This window comes from Vipera berus (genome assembly GCF_964194415.1).
Source record: "Vipera berus genome assembly, chromosome: 6".
Classification (NCBI taxonomy): domain Eukaryota; kingdom Metazoa; phylum Chordata; class Lepidosauria; order Squamata; family Viperidae; genus Vipera; species Vipera berus.
In genome coordinates this window covers 83284648-83304765 of record NC_138208.1, presented here as the reverse complement: position 1 = coordinate 83304765, position 20118 = coordinate 83284648, and the positions used below count along the sequence as shown (strand labels likewise).

Here is a 20118-nt window from a genome sequence, read left to right as displayed (position 1 = left end):
TGCCCCAAGCCTCAAGGGGGGCGGTGGTGGAACTCAATTCTGGGTTACTATCCAGTCTCCTTTCTCTCTCAGCTCCTCTGTGGGACTTTAACAACCTCGATGCCAGCAAGTTATGGAGCTGCTCAGAAAATAGCTGGAGATGCCCAACTGTCTAGCGATGAGATGAAAATCGGAGCACGTCGTAGCATGTCTAAAGAAAGGCAGTGGTTGGATTGTATTTCTGACCAAAATAGCATTCAAGGCACTTAGGTTTTTTTTAAAAAACTCCCTTTTGATTGATCAAAGTTTACCTGCTTATCTGGTTTAAATGTCAGTATTTCTTCACCAAGCAATGACAAAGTTTTAGGATTTCCAGCATCTTAGGCAGGGGTCTTCAAACGTGGCCCTTTTATGACTTGTGGACTTCAATTCCCAGAATTCCTCAGCCAGGCACGCTGGCTGAGGAATTCTGGGAGTTGAAGTCCACAAGTCATTAAAGGCCCAAGTTTGAAGACCCCCTGCACAAGGAAGAACTTGCTGTCCTCACCTTCCTCATGACTCACTATTTCTTCCAGCAGAAATAGCGGGTCACATGGTAAGTCATGTGGTTTTCTCGGTTGTCATCGGTTTCAGTACTCGGCATGTCTCCCGGAACAAATTAATGACAAGGATCGAAATACCACTGTATATACATTCTTTAAATTTAGACGAATGTCTTCTTTTGCCTGTGAATACCTAACTTCCGTTATCCTTAACTGCGGACCATTCATTGGTATGGGTATGGTTGAATTTTGAACTTCCTTCCAGAAATAAGTCCTATGCAAACTACAAAGAAGAAGATAAAGACTACAGGTATGCTGATAAAAGTGAGTATGCTTGCTGGAATGACTCTGTATCTTTTTTTACATACTGCATATGCCTACTTTTGATCTCTTCCTCTGCATAAAAAAAAATGTTTGTCTCGTCTTACAGAGATACGTTAGGGAGCTTTTCTTGCCAACATTCCCATGGAGATCTCATGTTGAGTTTCATCTGTCACTACATATTTACGTAAAGTGATGGAATGCAACAGGATTGACAGGTTCATGAAGTAAGTTGACATTTTGTGCAACAAACTGAATTGTTATAAATTGATACTATTTGTTTCTCTGTTCGTTAGTCGGAATCAGTGCTTTTTTTTGTAAAAGAAAAAGGTGCCGGAACTGACACATGTCATACAACCCGCCTTGCCTACCCTACAATGTTCCATCCAAAAAAGGTGCCGGAACTCCGTTCTGAGCGTTCTATGAGAAAAAAAGCCCTGGTCGGAATTATTTACCTGATGAGCTGCTTATCATGTGCAGTGTTAGTAACACTTGATAAGACCACACTTGGAATACTGTATGCAGTTTTGGTCACTATGGTATAAAAAAAAGATGTGGATACTCTAGAACAGGACTCTTCCAACGTGGCTCTTTTATGACTTGTGGACTTCAACTCCCAGAATTCCTCAGCCAGGGTGCCTGGCTGAGGAATTCTGGGAGTTGAAGTCCACAAGTCATAAAAGGGCCACGTTGGAAGAGCCCTGCTCTAGAAAGAGTGCAGAGAAGACCATGAAAGATGGTTAGGGGACTAAAGCTAAAACATATACAGAATGGTTGCTGGAAATGGGTATGTCTAGTTTAATGAACAGAAGGACTAGGGATGACATGATACCAACGTTCCAATATCTCAGGGGTTGCCACAAAGAAGAGGGAGTCAAGCTATTTTCCAAAGCACCTGAAGGCCGGACAAGAAGCAATGGATGGAAACTAATCAAGGAGAGACCTAACCTAGAACCAAGGAGAAATGTCCTGACAATGAGAACAATTAATCAGCAGAATGGCTTGTCTCCGGAAGTTGAGTGCTCCAGTACTGAGGTTTTTAAGAAGAGATTGGACAACTATTTGTCTAAAATGGTATAGGATCTCTTGTGGAGGGGGTTTGACTAGAAGACCTCCAAAGTCCCTTCCAACTCTGTTATTCTGTATTCATCTAATGACCTTCCTCTCCTAAACTGTTCTTCTGTCACCTCCTTCACCCAACGTGAGACCTTCCTTTCCTCGATAACTTTCAATGGCATTAGCTCTCTTAGCCCATGAGCCAGACTGGTGCAGTGGTGAGGATAGACTAGGAGTAGGAAGATCCAGCTCAACTCTATCCTCATCAATGGAAGCTTTCTAAGGGACTCAGGGCCATTCCTTCTCTCAGCCCACCCATCTCACAGGCCTGTTCATGGGGCAAAAATAGGAGGAAGGAGGACTGTCTGCTGTGGAACCCTTTGTGCTCTTTCAGCTTCATTACCTCCTTGCATTCCTTATATGTTATCTAGTTGGGTAATGAAATGTCTGCAAGAAGAGCACCAAGGACCCCAGAATTCAACCCTGAGCTACAAATATTGCCCTCTGTAGCAGGCCCTTTCTTATCTGAGGCAGCCTGTTAGATATTGGAACACTACTATCATGTCACCCCTAATCCTTTTTTTTCATTAAACTAGACCAGCGGTAGGCAACCTCTTTTATGACTCGTGGACTTCAACTCCCAGAATTCCTGAGCCAGCCATGCTGAGGGGAAAGGGAGACGTTTCCATGCTGGCCATGCTGGCTCAGGAATTCTGGGAGTTGAAGTTCACGAGTTATAAAAGAGCCAAGGTTGCCTACCCCTGAACTAGACATACTCAATTCCTTCAACTGTTTTTCATATGTTTTAGCATCCAGTCCCCCAATCATATGTTCTTTGAGCTCCTAAACGAAAGGCAACATATAATTCTACTTCAATAAAGAAATAAGGGTTGATCTATTGTCGAGCTTACTAAATCGATCTTGTTTGCAGTTACTCAATAATTTTCAAGCATTTCCTTTTTTGGAATAAAAAAGGAAGGCAGAGTTAGCTGGAGATGTCTGTTCGATCGTTATACTAAAAGCACTGCATTTGATCAATTCTGAGGCACCATTAAAAGGGAACAAATGGCCCATTATTTAATTTTCTTGATAAATCACAAAGGCCACCATATGTGTTTTTTTGTCTACCTGAGTACCAAAATGTATTAGATCGTCAGTGACCACAAATTAGAACTTAAGTAAAAATGAGCTTTTTTCCTAATTTAGGACAAATTTTCTGCAGAACTTCAATCAACATTTTGAAAATTACAACCATTTAAGAGTCTTGCTTTCAGATTGAGCATGAACGGATCTTTTTTTTTCCCCTTTAAGGGCTGACTGGGGAGAAACATTGGCCTAACCTAAATTTCCAATTGATGACTTTTATAAGTAAATTCCAAAGCAAGTGACTAACCATTGAACTCAACAGTGTCGTCTTTCATTTTATGATTTCCCCATCCGATTGCCATCCTTTCCAAGAATGTTGACAACATTCAATCTTATGAACACTGCCCCTCCCCCCCCACACACAAATATTCCAGATAACTTCCACAAAAATAAAAAAAAATGTCGCTTGATTTTAAAACTCAAACAAACCAAAACACCACACTTGGAATATTGCACCCTGTTCTGGTCATCACAATATAAAAAAGATGTTGAGACTCTGGAAAGAGTGCAAAGAAGAACAACAAGAATGATTAGGGAGCTGGTGGCTAAAACATACAAAGAATGGGTACAGGAATTAGGTATGTCTAGTCCAGGGGTAGGCAACCTCAGCTCTTTTATGACTGGTGGACCTCAACTCCCAGAATCCCTGAGCCAGCAGGGCTCAGCTTGGAAACCTCCCCTCAGCATGGTTGGCTCAGGAATTCTGGGAGTTGAAGTCCATGAGTCCTAAAAGAGCCAAGGTTGCCTACCTCTGGTCTAGTCTAATGAAAAGAAGGACTAGGGGAGACATGATAGCAGTGTCCCAATAATTGAGGGATTTCTACAAAGATGAGGGGATCAAACACAGAGCCTTGGTGGAGCAGTGGGCTAATGCCTCCTTAAGTAACACCAGCTGCCTGCAATTAGTGCAGGTTCGAGTCCCACCAGGCTCAAGGTTGACTCAGCCTTCCATCCTTCCGAGGTAGGTAAAATGAGGACCCAGATTGTTGGGGGCAATTAAGCTGACTTTGTAATAATGCCGCTTGGGGTGTGTGTGAAAGCCCTAATAAGCAGGCATATACATAGAATGAAGGCTACTGCTAAGCTTGTAAGCCGCCCTGAGTCTTCGGAGAAGGGTGGGATATAAATGGAATTAAAATAAATAAATAAATAAAAAACTATTTTCCAAAGCACCAAAAGGCAAGGCAAGAAACTATGGATGGAAACTAACCAAGGAGAGAAGCAACCTAGAACTAAGGATAAATTTCCTAAAGGTGAGAGTAATCAACCAATGGAATAAATTGTCTTCAGAAGCTGTGGATGCCACATCACTGGAGGCTTTCAAGAAAAGACTGGACAGCCACTTGTCTAAAATGGTGTAGGGTCTCCTGGTCAAGCAGGGGGTTGGACTAGAAGACCTCCGAGGTCCCTTCCAACTCTATTATTCTATGTTCTAAAAAACCAAATTCCTTTTCAGTTTGGAAAGAGTTAAAATAATTGGCAGCACAGAAACAACCGCAAGGCCATTGGTTTTGTTTCAAAATTTTTGTTCTCCTACACTTACACTTTTATGGGCCAGACAAAAATTTTTGGCCAGCTGGATACCACAACACTATTTGCCATTCTAATAGCCATAAAAATTGTGAGGGTTTGGCTTGATGTCCAATACATATACATGCTATAAAATGATAATTCTTTGGTATTAGCTTTTTGCATACAGTTTTGATGCTCGGGTTTTTTTTTCCTCTCTGTGTCATTCTTCGACTCTAGGACAAACTAACACTCTTGGTTCTATATCCAGAAACCTGAGAGAAGTTGGACTTCAGGTTATCAATTGCCAGGAAAATCAGGAGATCCAGACAGTTCAAATGGGTATGAAGATTTATTGTAAGCTTAAGCTCTCTACAAGAATCCGAACTACTAAAAGCCAAAGGAAATTGGCAGTAGATGAGAGTAGAAGGAAATGAAGGTGGTCTGGACTTAGATCTCATATGGGCGCGAAGAGACTCATGACTGATGACACGTTTGACGCCTCCCTCCGGCTCAGCCTGGTTATCTATTACACACATTTTCTCAACCCTCTCTGCCTTCTAGCTGAGCTGGATTACAATTCCCATCAGCACCATCTACAGGATGCCCATTTATTAAATATGATAATTTGAGAAAAGTTAGAATTTTACCGGCACGTTCAGTCAGGATTGGGCCAAATAAAAGACTGATGAACATTTATTCTATTTTAAAACACTAATTAATTAATGCCATCTTACACACAAAGACATTCTCCCTTTCCACTCAAAATGGTGTTCGAGGCAGCAGATGGTAATAAACTATAGATACCAGCAGAATAATTATGAATATAAATTCTGCTGGGTTCGGTTAAAAACACATTTAACAACACATTCTTTTTGTTTTTGAAGCTACCAACTTTTCTTCTCAGTTTATACAACAGTGATTACAGCTTGTGCAGTTAAGGTGAAAAATGGGGAGAAAGGAAACCCAAGTTAGTCTCCATTTGAATATAGGACATCAGAGATTAAAATCAATTCCAAGCGCCTGCTGACTTGAGTTCCAATGGTTAAGGTGTGTTGTGATTCAGGGTCAGCCTGTGGGTTCGGCAGTTGGGTCAGACAACTCAGAGGAGGAGGAGGGGGTGTTGAAGACCTTGCTGAGTGGGTTGAAGATCTTGCTGATGAGAGCCCTCAGCCAGGCCCCTCCCACTTGGTCACCACGGAGACCCAGCTGTGTGAGCCTGACAGTGTGGATGAAGATGACCCACAGCTGGCCCTGTTCAAGGACGCCCGACGCAGGAGGCAGTCAATTAGGAGTAAACAGAGGAAGGCAATGGGGCTCCTCGGAAGGAGGCAGACAGAAGCCACGCCCTGAACTCTATATAAGGGGAATGTGTGGGAGGGCTGGTTTGCTGAAGGCAACCACTTGGATAGTTCGTGTTTCTTAAAGCTCCTGTTTCTTGGTTTGTCTTGTTCCGTTTGTTTTTGTAGCAATAAATTTGGCAGGCATAATTCCAGCCTCTTGCCTTCTTGTAAAAGGGATTGTCCCTGCCTTTTCTGCAGGGCCGGTAGCAGGCTGGTACAGAACAAGGTGATATATAGCAATCACAGCAAACCATCACAATAAACCTGTCCTTGCCCTGGATCTACGTTACTCAGTCTCCATTATTTCAAACCCTAACCCTAATCCATTGGACATACAACAATTGAGTTGAAAGGAACCTTGAAAGTCTTCTAGTTCAACCCCTTGCTCAAGCAGGAAATTCTGTAATATCATTCCGGACAAATGGTTATCCAGGATCTTCTTGAAAACTTTCAGTGATGGAGCACCCAGAACTTCTGGAGGCAGGTTGTTCCACTGGTTAATTGTTCCTACTGCAAGGATTTTTTTCCCCTCAGTTCCGAGTCGGATCTCTCTTTAATGATCTTCCACCCATTTGTCCTGACCTTGGATGCTTTGGAGAATAGGTCGACCCACTCTTCTCTGTGACAGGCCCTCAAGTACTGGAAGGGAAGAAGGAGGCTGTGCTCTACTTTGTCAAGTCTATGTAAACTAGATCCAGAGCATTTCCCTTATCCACTAATTCAATCCCTTTGTTAAAGAAGACAATCAGGTCAAAATCAGGAAGGTTGACTCAGCCTTCCATCCTTCCGAGGTAGGTAAAATGAGGACCCAGATTGTTGGGGGCAATAAGCTGACTTTGTAATAATGCCGCTTGGGGTGTGTGTGAAAGCCCTAATAAGCAGGCATATACATAGAATGAAGGCTACTGCTAAGCTTGTAAGCCGCTCTGAGTCTTCGGAGAAGGGCGGGATATAAATGGAATTAAAATAAAATAAAATAAAATAAAAATCCAACTGATGGAGATTTTAAAGCCCCTTCCCATTTTGACTTATAACTTGAAAGTTTGAGATAACGAGACAATAAAAGTTTGCCCTTTGCTGAAAGATAACCTCAGGCAGCATTGGAAAGCTTCTTGCCCTCAATTACCATCACGTTTTACGCCTAGCTGGTTGGTGCTGCTTGCAGCTGGTCTGAATCTCCATTTGCGGTCCTCCTTGCAACTCCCAAGTATTGTTGTTGAGAACAATAGTTGAGAATCATCATCATCATCAACAACAAACGATTCAGACCATCCGTTGCCATGGATTTGAACAAAGTTGTGTCTTGGGCAAAAGACCCAGGATCATAATAAGGTTAAAAAGGAAGCAACTAAGAACTGGGGACTCTTGCTAATATTTCACACTGAACGGTTTCTTTCTCCCCCACTGCCCTGCAAAGGCTTCAGACAAGGCACACGTGCCTTGTCAAGTATAGAGAGATATTTAGCTAATATCACAAGCTGTGTCAAAAATTCACGGGAGACCAGAAAGACCTTGAGAGAAGAAAACTACACAAGGCTTAACCATGTTGCACATGGATAAAGGCTGCACATTTTTATTTGAGGTTAAAAGATAAGAAAGGGAAGCACTGTGTGGTGCCTGACAAGACAAATGGTATATTGGATGTTCCTGTTCTGCATGGTATGACCTCAAGCTTATTAATCTTAGTTGGAGAGAACATATACGTGGTAGTTCTCCACTTACGACCACAATTGACTCCCAAATTTCTGCTGCTAAGTGAGACTTTCTTAAGGGAGTTGTGTCCCATTTTATGCCCTTTCTTGTGAATTATGGCAGTTGTTAAGACAATGACATGGTCGTTAAATGAATCTGCCTTCCCTGTTGCTTTTGCTTGTCAGAAAGTTGCAAAACGGGATCACGTGAACCCGGGACACTGCAACCGTCATAAATACGAGTCAGTTGCCAAGTATCTGGATTTTGATCACGTGACCGAGGGGATACTGCAACGGTCGTAGGTGTGAAAAATGGTCATAAGTCACTTTTTTCAGTGCCGTTGTAACTTTGAACAGTCACTAAACAAACTGCTGTTAAGTCGAGGACTATCTGTACAAATAGTTTTTGAATTATAACTACTCGTTCAGTGACTGTTCGAAGTTTTTCTATGGCACTCAGGGGTAGGCAACCTCGGCTCTTTTATGACTCATGGACTTCAACTCCCAGAATTCCTGAGCCAGCATGGCTGGCTCAGGAATTCTGGGAGTTGAAGTCCATGAGTCATAAAAGAGCCGAGGTGGCACTGAACAAGAGGGATTTACAATCACTCTTGGTATAACCACTTTGTACAACCACTAAACAAACTGTTGTAAGTCGAGGACTACCTGTATAGCTAGCATGGTTCTCTCACTTTCCATGGACCCATCTTGCTTTGATGCCAGTAAGCAGTTGGCATACCGTAGTGGCCCAAATTGTAGAAACCTTTTGGGAAAAGTGTATTTTTGAGGTTTAATGGCTAATAACACCACTTTTTTCTGGAGTAGTACCATAAAAGTATATATCAATGGAAAGATAATTTAATCAAGAATGTGATGCAACACAGTCTATTCAATTATCTGTACTGTATTCTATGAAAAGTTATTGCCAAGTAACCAGAAAAAGGAAGCACAACTTGCTTAGGTTGATATGAGTTAGCTTTCCTTCATCTGATTGTAGCCAATGAGCATGAAGTGTTTAGAGAGCCAATTAGGTGCCATCTTGTTTTGGCAATGAGCCAATCAGATCACAGTAGGATTCAGTTATTGATGTCATGTATTGAAGTTGAGAGTAGGACATTTGTCAGTATGTTATGTAATCGCTATCAAGTTGGTTGGGTTTTTTTGTGTCCTTTCATTAGTGAGCTTGTAAAACGTAATAAAATTAAAGTAATGGTGCAAAGAGTTGACTGGTTGCCCAGAAAGCGATGTGAAATAGTATTATTAAGTGAACAAGGCTACAGGTATAAAGAAATTAGAAGAAAAAATGTTGGAAACTTAACCAAAGGTGGCATTTCTACTGTACACTTTTCCCAAAAGGTTTCCACAATTGGAGGTTTTTAAGAAGAGACTGGACAGCCATTTGCCTGAAATGGTATAGGGTTTCCTGCCTGAGCAGGGGGTTGGACTAGATGATCTCTAAGGTCCCTTCCAACTTCTTCTTCTTCTTCTTCTTCTTCTTCTTCTTCTTCTTCTTCTTCTTCTTCTTCTTCTTCTTCTTCTTCTTCTTCTTCTTCTTCTTCTTCTTCTTCTTCTTCTTATTATTATTATTATTATTATTATTATTATTATTATTATTATTATTATTATTATTATTATTATTATTATTATTACAGTGGGATTCTAATCTTGCTCGTTAACCAGGCTCTTTGAGCTATCTGGTCTGGACTGAGGGGTTTAATGTGATTAAATTGTGATTTAATTTTTGTGGCTAGACTTAATTTAATTTATTTTAATTTATTTTAATTTTATATTGGATTGTTTTTAAATTTTGCCTTGTAAACCGCCCTGAGTCCTTTGGGAATAGGGCGGTATATAAACCAAATAAATAAATAAATAAATAAATAAATAAATAAATAAATAAATAAATAAATAAATAAACAAACAAACAAACAAACAAACAAACCTTCCCGGTCCATAAGATAGGGTGTTTGACTTCCAAAATCCTCACAATGGCTCTAAACATAGCTTTGAAGCACTGAGTTTTCCACAGGGTTAAAATATTTCACTGGACTTTGAAGAAGCAGTATAGAGAGTGCATTGACCCTTTTGAACTTTGGTGTTGGAAAAGATTGCTGAAATATAGAGGGCAGCTAAGAAAAAACAAAAAAATATGGATGGATCATTGAACAAAGCAATCCAGAGTTTTACTTGAGGAACAAATGATGAGGCTAAATTATCCTACTAGATGAATCCCCAATTTTCTGGAGCTGGCTGTATTGCTGGAAAAGACGGAAGGAAATTGAAGACTGTGATTAGCAGCAAGGTGGATGGACTCAGTGATAGTGGCAATGAATGCACTTTTGAGAGACATAGATAGATCTTCATGGAGAAAATCTATGTGGCCTCTGAGAGCTAAAACTAACATGATGCCACGTAAGCAAAGAAGTTTCTTAAAATCCCTGACATGTTTCTTTCTGTGTGTAGAATCCCCTGCATAAAATCCACTTTGGTATAAATTTACAAGCCACAAAGTCCATGCCCACCGTCACTTTAAAGAGGCAGAGTCCAGCAATTTCAGATTTAGGAGTTCACGGAGTCCAATTTCACCACTTAAGATGGGCGAATCCATTCTTGCCCCAGTAACTCTCTTTGTCTAAAGAATGTCTGTTCTGTCATACATCCAGAGCGCACTGGACGGCAGGACTCAGCTGACTTTGATTGATCTCGAAATCGCTAGGTGAGTAGCTGAACTGAAGACCACGAGATCCCAGAACTGCAATCTAGAGATGTGCTAGGAAAAGACACTGTGAGTTGCAACTCAAGCTCAACTCCAAGGATGTTACCTTTACATACACGGACACTGTACAGATGAATTATAATTATGAGTGAAAGATCAGAGCTTACCACCACTGTTTTGGCCAATGGCTACAGATGGAAGCCCTGATCTTTCTCACCGTTGTGGGCAGCCTTCTGAGTCCTCTTTTTTAGCTTTTTTTCAACATGCCAGGCCACTATCTTCAGAAACCCTGACAAGCTTTATTTCAATGTCATTATTATCTTGCTGAAAGCTGAAAAATGTGTATACAGTAGATGGGTGAGGAACTGTCTGTAGAGATTCTCAATCATCCAAGTCACAGTTGTCCCAAAGCTGCTTTTTTCCAAACCGTGACTGGACTTTCTTGGGGGTGGGGGTGGTTTCCTTTGAAAATGTTTCACTTCTCATTCCAGAAGCTTCTTCAGTTCAACTGAAGAACTGGAATGGGAGAAACTTCTTGGATGAGAAGCAAAACATTTTCAAAGAAAAAAACAAAACAAGAAAATCCACTTGCCTTAAAAAACAAACAAAAAAACACCCTTTGGGGCAGGGTGAGGAAGGATTCTCTCCTTACTGAATTCTCGGGACAACCACTTGGCCAGGGAGATGAGGCTGGAAGTGACCAGCTCCAGGTATCTACTGAGTTCCTTAGTTGAGAGGACCTTTTGGCCTAGTTCAGGGGTAGGCAATCTTGGCTCTTTGATGACTCGTGGACTTCAACTCCCAGAATTCCTGAGCCAACATGGCTCAGCATGGCTGGCTCAGGAATTCTGGGAGCTGAAGTCCACGAGTCATCAAAGAGCCAAGGTTGCCTATCCCTGGTGCACTTCCATGGATCTCATTCCCTTTTACCCCGCTTTGCATGAGGAGGGATACATGGAACATAGATTAATAGAATTGGAAGGGACCTTGGAGGTCTCCCTAGTTCAGGGGTAGGCAACCTTGGCTCTTTTATGACTCATGGACTTCAACTCCCAGAATTCCTGAGCCAGCCATGCTGAGGGGAAAGGGAGAGGTTACCATGCTGGCCATGCTGGCTCAGGAATTCTGGGAGTTGAAGTCCACGAGTCATAAAAGAGCCAAGGTTGCCTACCCCTGGCCTAGGCCAGTGTGCCTGGCTGAGGAATTCTGGGAGTTGAAGACCACAAGTCATAAAAGGGCCATGTTTGAAGACCCCTGGCTTATACGGTCCATGCTGGGTGAGGAATTCTGGGAGTTGAAGTCCACAAGTCACAAAAGGGCCACGTTTGAAGACCTCTGGCTTATATGGTCCATGCTGGCTGAGGAATTCTGGGAGTTGAAGTCCATGAGTCATAAAAGAGCCGAGGTTGCCTACCCCTGCCCTAGTTCAATCCCCTGCTTCAGCAGGAGACCCTAGACCACTTCAGTCTCTTTTTGAAAGCCTCCAGCGAGGGAGCACCCACAATTTCTGAAGGCAAGCTGTTCCCTTGGTTGATTGCTCTCCCCATTAGGAAACTTCTCCTTAGTTCCTTGGTTAACACTTATACTTAGTTAATACACTGCTGGTTAGTTAGCTCCTCAGTTAACACTGTACGCTGCGATTTAGCTCAAAGCTCAGAATGGCTCTCGGCCAACTCCACAGGAAGATCAGAAGATATCTCCCATCTCTCCTTCTTCCCTTTCGTGTGTGTGTGTGTGTGTGTGTGTGTGTGTGTGTGTGTGTGTGTTGTGTCTGTGTGTGTGTGTGTGTGTGTGTGTGTGTGTGTAGGACCGACCAAATGACAGACATGTCTGTCATACGCCATTACCATTAGAAGAGAATCTTGTTCTTTTATTACATCTGAACTCTGCCAGATTTCACAGCAGGAATGCTAAGTGAAATCAATGTCTTGGGTTTCCAGCCTTAGCTTTGAGGTCACAGACACTCTATCATTTCTCCGTATTATCTCCTTGCTTCGCCCTCCCCTCCTCTTTCTCTCAACCTCCAACTGGCACACAGCAGATTGAAAACAGCATGAATCAGAGGGACCGTGCTGCACAATTTTACAGCCGTTTGGAGGGCCCCCTTCATTCAAACACACACACACACACACACACACAAACACGCATGCCACTCTTCTCTGCCTTCTCTTTGCAGCTTAATTCTACGACAGTCCCTTGACCGGACTGAAACTGGAGGGTACAAAAAGAGGGATAGATTTTCCTCCCCCCCCCCCACACCACCAAAGAAAGGAAAAGGAGAGAAAGAGGAAAGACTGCAACGTATTTCTAGTAACTGTGAGTGGGGGTGGGGACACATGCTTCCTTTCTGTTCACAGGTAGGCATTAGAGTTCTTGTGAACGTTATCAAGTCAATACTGTAATCCCCAAATCCCCCAAATAAGGGCTAAAAGTAATATGACATGGTTTATTTTTCTTTCTTTCTTTTGTCCTTATGTGGGCAACTAGTATTTGGATGGGCAGAGGGTTTTTTTTCCTAGCAAAGTTTGGTGGAACTTACTGGATCTCTCAGTATCTGCTAGCTGTAAGATGGAAAGGGATCTTTAGGAGAGTCTGTCTGAGAAGAACATATCCCCTCGCCTGAGTCAGGGTCTTACCTGAGCTGCCTCTCCTTATTTTCTACACCAAATTCTAGATGTATGTATGTATGTATGTATGTATGTATGTATGTATGTGTGTGTATGTTTATGTATGTATGTTGTCTCCCTCTCTTGTGTCCACAGGACATGGTTAAAAAGACAAGATGGAGATTAAAGCTGCAGAGACATGATATGTATAAAAATGGGCAGGGATTTATTTGTATCAGTATTGTTGTTATCCTGATTTTTTAAAAACACACACTCTGTGGAGGCTAACTCCATCCATCCATCCATCCATCCATCCTTTCTTTCTTCATCTATCCATCCTCCATCCTCCATCCATCCATTCTCCATCATCCATCCATCCATCTGTCATCATCCATCCATCCATCCATCCATCATTCATCCATCATCCTCCCATCCATCCATCCATCCATCCTTCATTCATTCATCCATCATCCTCCCATCCATCCATCATCCATCCATCCATCTATCCATCCATCCATTCTTTCTTCATCATCCATCCTCTATCCTCCATCCATCCATTCTTCATCTCCATCCATCCATCCATCCATCTGTCATCATCCATCCATCATCCATCATCCATCCATTCTTTCTTCATCCATCCATCCTCCATCCATCCATTCATCTCCATCCATCCATCCATCCATCCATCTGTCATCATCCATCCATCCTCCATCATCTAGCCATCCATCACCCTTCCATCCATCCATCCATCCATCATTCATCCATCATCCTCCCATCCCTCCATCCCTCCATCGTCTCTCCATCCTCCATCCATCCTCCCTCCATCCATTCTCTATATCCATCCGTCCATCCATCCATCCATCCATCCATCCATCTCACTGACTATCTGTCTGTCTTATATCCCAAGGCCAACCGCAGAGCAAACACCTTTCATGGATTGACCCCGTATTTTTGCCCAATACAGAAAATAGATATAAGCAGCTTCTCTCCCAGTGGGCTATACTGAGAGACACTTGCTAAGAGGAAGGAAGCCAGCTAGGATTAGTCCTTTCTCAGAACAAATACTGTAAATGTTCACATCTGAAAGATGCCCTTTTTTTTCCACACACAAAAGCTATTGCAGAGGTAGCCATATGAAGTCCTGGACAAAAGTTGCTCCTTCTTTGCAACACTTTTTGAACTGATCATGGAAACACGTCCCATCATTTTCACATGGTTATTCCACCAAATATAGATAGTGGTCATTAAATGAAACAGAGACTGTGCTTATGAACTTATGTCAGCTTTCTTTTGCTTTACAGTCCTGCAAAGGTTGTCTATATAAGAATTTCTTGCAAAGTTACTGTGTCATCATCATGGTAACTGCAAACAGTCACTAAATGAGGCAGTCACTAAATAAGAACTCTCCGCACGTCAAAATGTAAGTTGGTTCTGAAGACAGCCCTGGGCTGCTGCAAATGGATTATATTTCTTATGGAAACAAATACATTTAGAACCACCTCTTTCTTACCTGATACTTGTTTTGGAAAATGTATGTCTAGAGATATTAAATTATCTGAACCCAAACACACCATAACAAAACTCTAACGTCTGCACACTCTTATTGATTCACTCTGCACACATTTTTTTTTAAAAAAAAAAGCAAATTCATTTTGACCTGTCCAGTATCACTTTGCAAATATTTTGTTTAAGATTCATGTGGAAATCAGTATGCGTTTCTAGTTCCAATTTCTTTTTCTGAGTCTCTCTGTGTATGTGTGTATGCATACATCCACTCACAGATGTAGTTTTCTATATTGCTCTTTTGTCCCCAGTTTTCCTAAATCATTCAGCCTGTCTAGTTAATTGGTAATAATCTTATCCTGAAGAAGAAAAATGGAGGAATAAAATCCTGTTTTTCAGAAACCCAAAAGGCTATAATACGGGGGGGGGGGGGGGAAGCAAACAGTTGTTCTATCCCAGAAGTGTGAATTAAATTAAATTGAATTAAACTGGCGTTAAGTTACAGGAAGATACATTTTAGTAGAACATCAGGGGGGAACATCTGGAGGATAAGAGCAGCTTGACCTTACCAATTACCTGAAGGCTATTAAGGTCTATTTTGATAGAAGACCAAAAGTAGACTTGAAGAACTATCCATATTGAATGCTTTAATTCTGGATTTCAGGAACAAAGCAGATGCTGAATAAGTGAGTTTATAAACCCTGCTTCAACTGCAGCGATGTAGGGAATCCTTACAATGCAAAATCCATATTGTTTTTGTGCAAACAGAAGTTGCAATAGGTGTTTTAGTGATTTCTAATAACTGCTATTCTACTGGTGTCAGGTGCCACCTCATGCTTGCTTGCGTTTCACCAGTATTCAGTGACAGACTGCCATGAACTCTGGGGTGGGGGCAAATGTAATAGGGAAGGCTTAGGGGAAAATGAAAATAAGTGCTGTATCTCCTCAGAAGCTGCTTCAGGGTCATCTGGAACATGAGCTGCATACCAAACTATGCCTAGACTGTCCATTATGAAAACATTGCCTGAACCCCATTGGTTGCTTGGGGGTAGGTGGAGGGAAGTAACAAAGGGAAGTTGACCTTAGGGATTTTGGCCTGCAATTCTCAGTTCTGGCTTTGCATTACTGTAATACACTAGCCTTCTAATAAAAGTATTCTTTCTCAACAAATAGAGCTAAGGATCATTTATATTTAGGAGTTTAAGCTATGGCAGGTCTGACAACCGGTATTCAAAGCCATTTTTTTTCAATAGCCATAACCTTTCCATTCATCCTGAAGAATAGAATAGAATAGAATAGAATAGAATAGAATAGAATAGAATAGAATAGAATAGAATAGAATAGAATAGAATAGAATAGAATAGAATAGAATAGAATAGAATAGAAAATATGGAATGGAATGGAATGGAATGGAATAGAATAGAATAGAAAATATGGAATAGAATAGAATAGAATAGAATAGAATAGAATAGAATAGAATAGAATAGAATAGAATAGAATAGAATAGAATAGAATAGAATAGAATAGAATAGAATAGAAAATATGGAATGGAATGGAATGGAATAGAATAGAATAGAAAATATGGAATAGAATAGAATAGAATAGAATAGAATAGAATAGAATAGAATAGAATAGAATAGAATAGAATAGAATAGAATAGAATAGAATAGAATAGAATAGAATAGAATAGAATAGAATAGAATAGAATAGAATAGAATAGAATAGAATAGAATAGAATAGAATGCTTTATCGGCAAAGTGTGATTGGACAAACAAGGAATTTGTCTCTGGTGCATAAGCTGTCAGTGTACATACAAACAACAAGGTAATATAATCATAAGATACCAATAGGAGAAGGTAGTAGAAAAGATGAGAAGGATAATAGCAATACAGCCATACTGCATGGGTAAGTCTCGTTAGACATAAGACTAAGACATAAGTCTTATAAAACCTTATAAGACACAAGACCTGATTTATTTTCATCTATAGCGTGGGAAAATCCCATTCATATGCAACAGGTACTTTACAACAGAGCCAGGCAGGTGAATCTTAAAGGATTACCTTGGTTTTGGGTGGTGGGCTGGTTGCGATCTTGTCAGTGTGAATATTGGTCGGCGATACTGCTGCACCGATGTTGCTTTGGGGAATGCCGGATATCTTTCCACCAGGAGATACTTGCATGGCTGCAAGTTGCGCAGCATATAATTGCTGCAAGACAACAACAGAAGCGGATCAGACAGAGAAGCTATCCCAGTTCAAAAATCCTCCCCTGAACCAACCCCCACTTTTAAAACAAAGGTAGTCCTCAACTTACAACCATTCGTTTAACGACTGTTCAAAGCCATGACAGCCCTGAAAAAGTGACTTCTGACTGGTCCCTGCACTTACGACTGTCACGACAATCATGTGTTCACATGATAGGAATCCAGGTTGTTGGAAACTGGCATGTATTTACAACATTGGAGCATCCCAGGGTCATGTGAATGCCATCTGCAACCTTCCCAGGAGGACTTCAATAGACAAAGTCAATGAGGGAAACAAGTTTCACTAAATGACTGTGGCCAAAATGGCAGTAAAATAGGGCATAGCTCACTTAGTGACCACATTGCTTAGCGATCAAAGTTCCAGTCCCAATTGTGGTTGTACGTTGAGGACTACCTCTATACTACTAGATCAGGGATGGGGAAATATGGCCCCTTCATGACTTGTGGACTTCAACTCCCAGAATTCCTGAGACAGCCAGCTAGACAGATACAGATCTGGCTGGCTCAGGAATTCTGGGAGTTGAAGTCCACAAGTCATGAAAGGGCCATGTTTCTCCACCTCTGTACTAGACAGAGACAGATCTGGCTGGCTCAGGAATTCTGGGAGTTGAAGTCCACAAGTCATGAAAGGGCCATGTTTCTCCACCTCTGTACTAGACAGAGACAGATCTGGCTGGCTCAGGAATTCTGGGAGTTGAAGTCCACAAGTCATGAAGGGGCCGTTTCCCCACCTCTGTGCTAGACAGATACAGATCTGGCTGGCTCAGGAATTCTGGGAGTTGAAGTCCACAAGTCATGAAGGGGCCATGTTTCCCCACCTCTGTGCTAGACAGATACAGATCTGGCTGTCTCAGGAATTCTGGGAGTTGAAGCCATGGTTCCCCACCTCTGTACTAGGCAAGATACAGATCTGAGCTGATGATGGAAGTTGTAACATCTTACGAGTGTTGGGATTTCTGATCGCAAGGTGCAATTTTTTATTATAATTAGCTGTACAGAGGAAGAAGAAAACTGAAGGAAAGCTTACTGGGAAGGGGTGAAAAAATTCTTTATTTGCTGATGTTTATTTAGGCATTTCAGATACCGATATCCCTTCCTTTTATCCATATGGAACCATAAGGCAGTTGACAGTCACAGAAAAGCACAACAAAAACAACAGATGAGACAAACAAACAAACAAACGACAATGTGAAGAAGCAGCACCCAAGAAAAACTGAAAAATAAAACTACATTCAGCACTAACTGAAATCTTGGTTTTTGCCTTTTGGGGGAATTATAGAGGAGCAGCTGCAATATTCAGATTATAGCGTAACTGGTGAGGCTCACCAGACCTTATAGAGAATTCTAGAGAATTCTAGAGAATTTTAGAAAATTCTAGAGAATTCTAGAGAATTCTAGAGAATTCTAGAGAATTCTAGAGAATTCTAGAGAATTCTAGAGAATTCTGCATTAAGCCATCGAGAAAAGAGTGCATTAAATTTTTCTGGAGAAATTCCATGGTACCGAGAAAAGAGAATATTTGTAGCTCGGGGTGAACTGTGGGGTCCTTTGTGCTCTCTGAGCTTGGTTTTTCTTGCAGACATTTCAATACCAAACTCGGTAACATCATCAGTGCTAGTGAGTGAGTAGGGTTTGCTTCCCCTACTCCCTTATCCAGAATTGATGATGTTACCTAGTTTGGTATAGAAATGTCTGTAAGAAAACCACCAAACTTACAGGGAACCAAAGACCCCACAAATTCCATGGTCTCTTCCTACTATTGAAAAGAGCCTATGTTAAATGGACTCCAGAAGATGGTAGAGGACAGAAAGGCCTGGAGGAACATTGTCCATAGGGTTGCGATGGGTCGGACACGACTTCGTAGCTAACAACAACAACAACAACATGTTGCACAGCCATCCAGTGCCCTGGGAATATGAAGGAGGACCACTAAAGGGAAGACAGATTCACTTAACAACTGTGTTACTAACTTAACGATTGCAGTGATTCACTTAATAACTGTGGCAAGGAAGGTCGTAAAATGGGGCAAAATTCACTTAACAAATGTCTCGCTTAATGGAAATTTGGGACTCAGTTGCGGTCATATGTTAAGGACTACTGTACTTATTTATTTAAATAAATAAATAAATAAATATTTATAAATATTTATAAATACTGTACTTGAAAATTGGTTAAGCCAAACATGCTATGTTTGGACTTTTCCTACTAATTCTAGAGTAGGCATCCAATAGTCCCACTGGGAATCACTCGGCATTCTTAATTTCATTCCATTTCCTTTGTAAGGTCAATTACTTTTCCAAAGCTGCCTTGTTAGTTAATGTAAAATCATAATTTGCAGAGACTTTTTGATGTTTTAAGCCCTTCCATTTGCAAAATCGTAACTCTTGCGAGCAGCGGTCTTCTGCATACTGATCTGGAAGTACAACTCTCTGCAAATGGCAGCCACAGGCATAGAAAGTTGGGGGGAGGTTTTGCTCACATATTTTAAAACTGAAACTCGGTTGAGATGAGAGGGGGCAGAAATTATAGCTGGGTGCTAAAACGTGCTAAAGCTTAATGATTAAATACTTAAAGCAACATCAATATTTAGTTCAGCTTCCACCCACTTGGAAAACTTTTTAATATGGCTAATCCTGTTTTGAAGGATGGCCCACTATGTGTCAGGCGCAAAAGACCAGGTTCACACTTGAAGGTCCGATTAAATTAATTTATTGCTAAAAAGTCTATGCATAAGAATCTTCTCAACTACAGACAGCTCCTGCTTACAGTTAGATAACAGGTTCAGTGGAATTCAAGGGGGATTGGACTTAGTTTATGGCCACGCAGGGATTCTAGGCTGATCCCTCTTTTAACTCTGACTCCAGGTTCTGCCACTCCTTCTCTATTTGTCTGAAACGTTACAGAGTTTCCTGCCTGAGCAGGGGGTTGGACTAAAAGATCTGGAAGGATCCTTCCAACTCTGCTATTCTGTTACATTCTCACATCATGGGATGGTGTTTAGCCCAGTGAAAATTGCACACCCTGCAACTGGAATGCAACTTCATTCAGAGAAAGTTATGGAACCTTCTGAAACAGACTGTCCAATCACCGACAAAACTTCCATCTTCTCATTTATTTATTAGATTTTTTATCTGGCTCTTCTTACTTTATAATTAACTCAAGGCAGCCAACATACATAATACTTCCTCCTTTTATTTCCCCCATGACAACCATCCTGTAAGGCAGTGGTCTTCAAACTTGGCCCTTTTATGAATTGTGGAGGGCTGGCTGAGGAATTCTGGGAGTTGAAGTCCACAATTCATAAAAGGGCCAAGTTGGAAGACCCCTGCTATAAGGTAAGTTTGGCTGAGAGAAAGAGAGAGTAACAGCTGCAAAAATAGATTGTAAAACCTGCTTAATGAACACTATGACTTATGATGACCAAAATTTCAGCCTCAGTGATG

The 20118-nt window shown here is 41.3% G+C and overlaps 1 protein-coding gene across 2 annotated transcripts in view; it reads right to left on the bottom strand.

Moving 5' to 3' along the window:
* The window catches only part of SOX5 (SRY-box transcription factor 5), a gene marked incomplete at its 5' end in the record, with an annotated part of 509776 nt that overhangs the window by 89133 nt on the left and 400525 nt on the right, over nt 1-20118 (bottom strand). For both annotated transcript variants that reach the window (XM_081330567.1, XM_081330566.1), the window contains one exon: nt 16473-16619. In XM_081330567.1, the coding sequence (XP_081186693.1) occupies nt 16473-16619 (147 nt within the window). The remainder of the gene's footprint in view (nt 1-16472; nt 16620-20118) is intronic.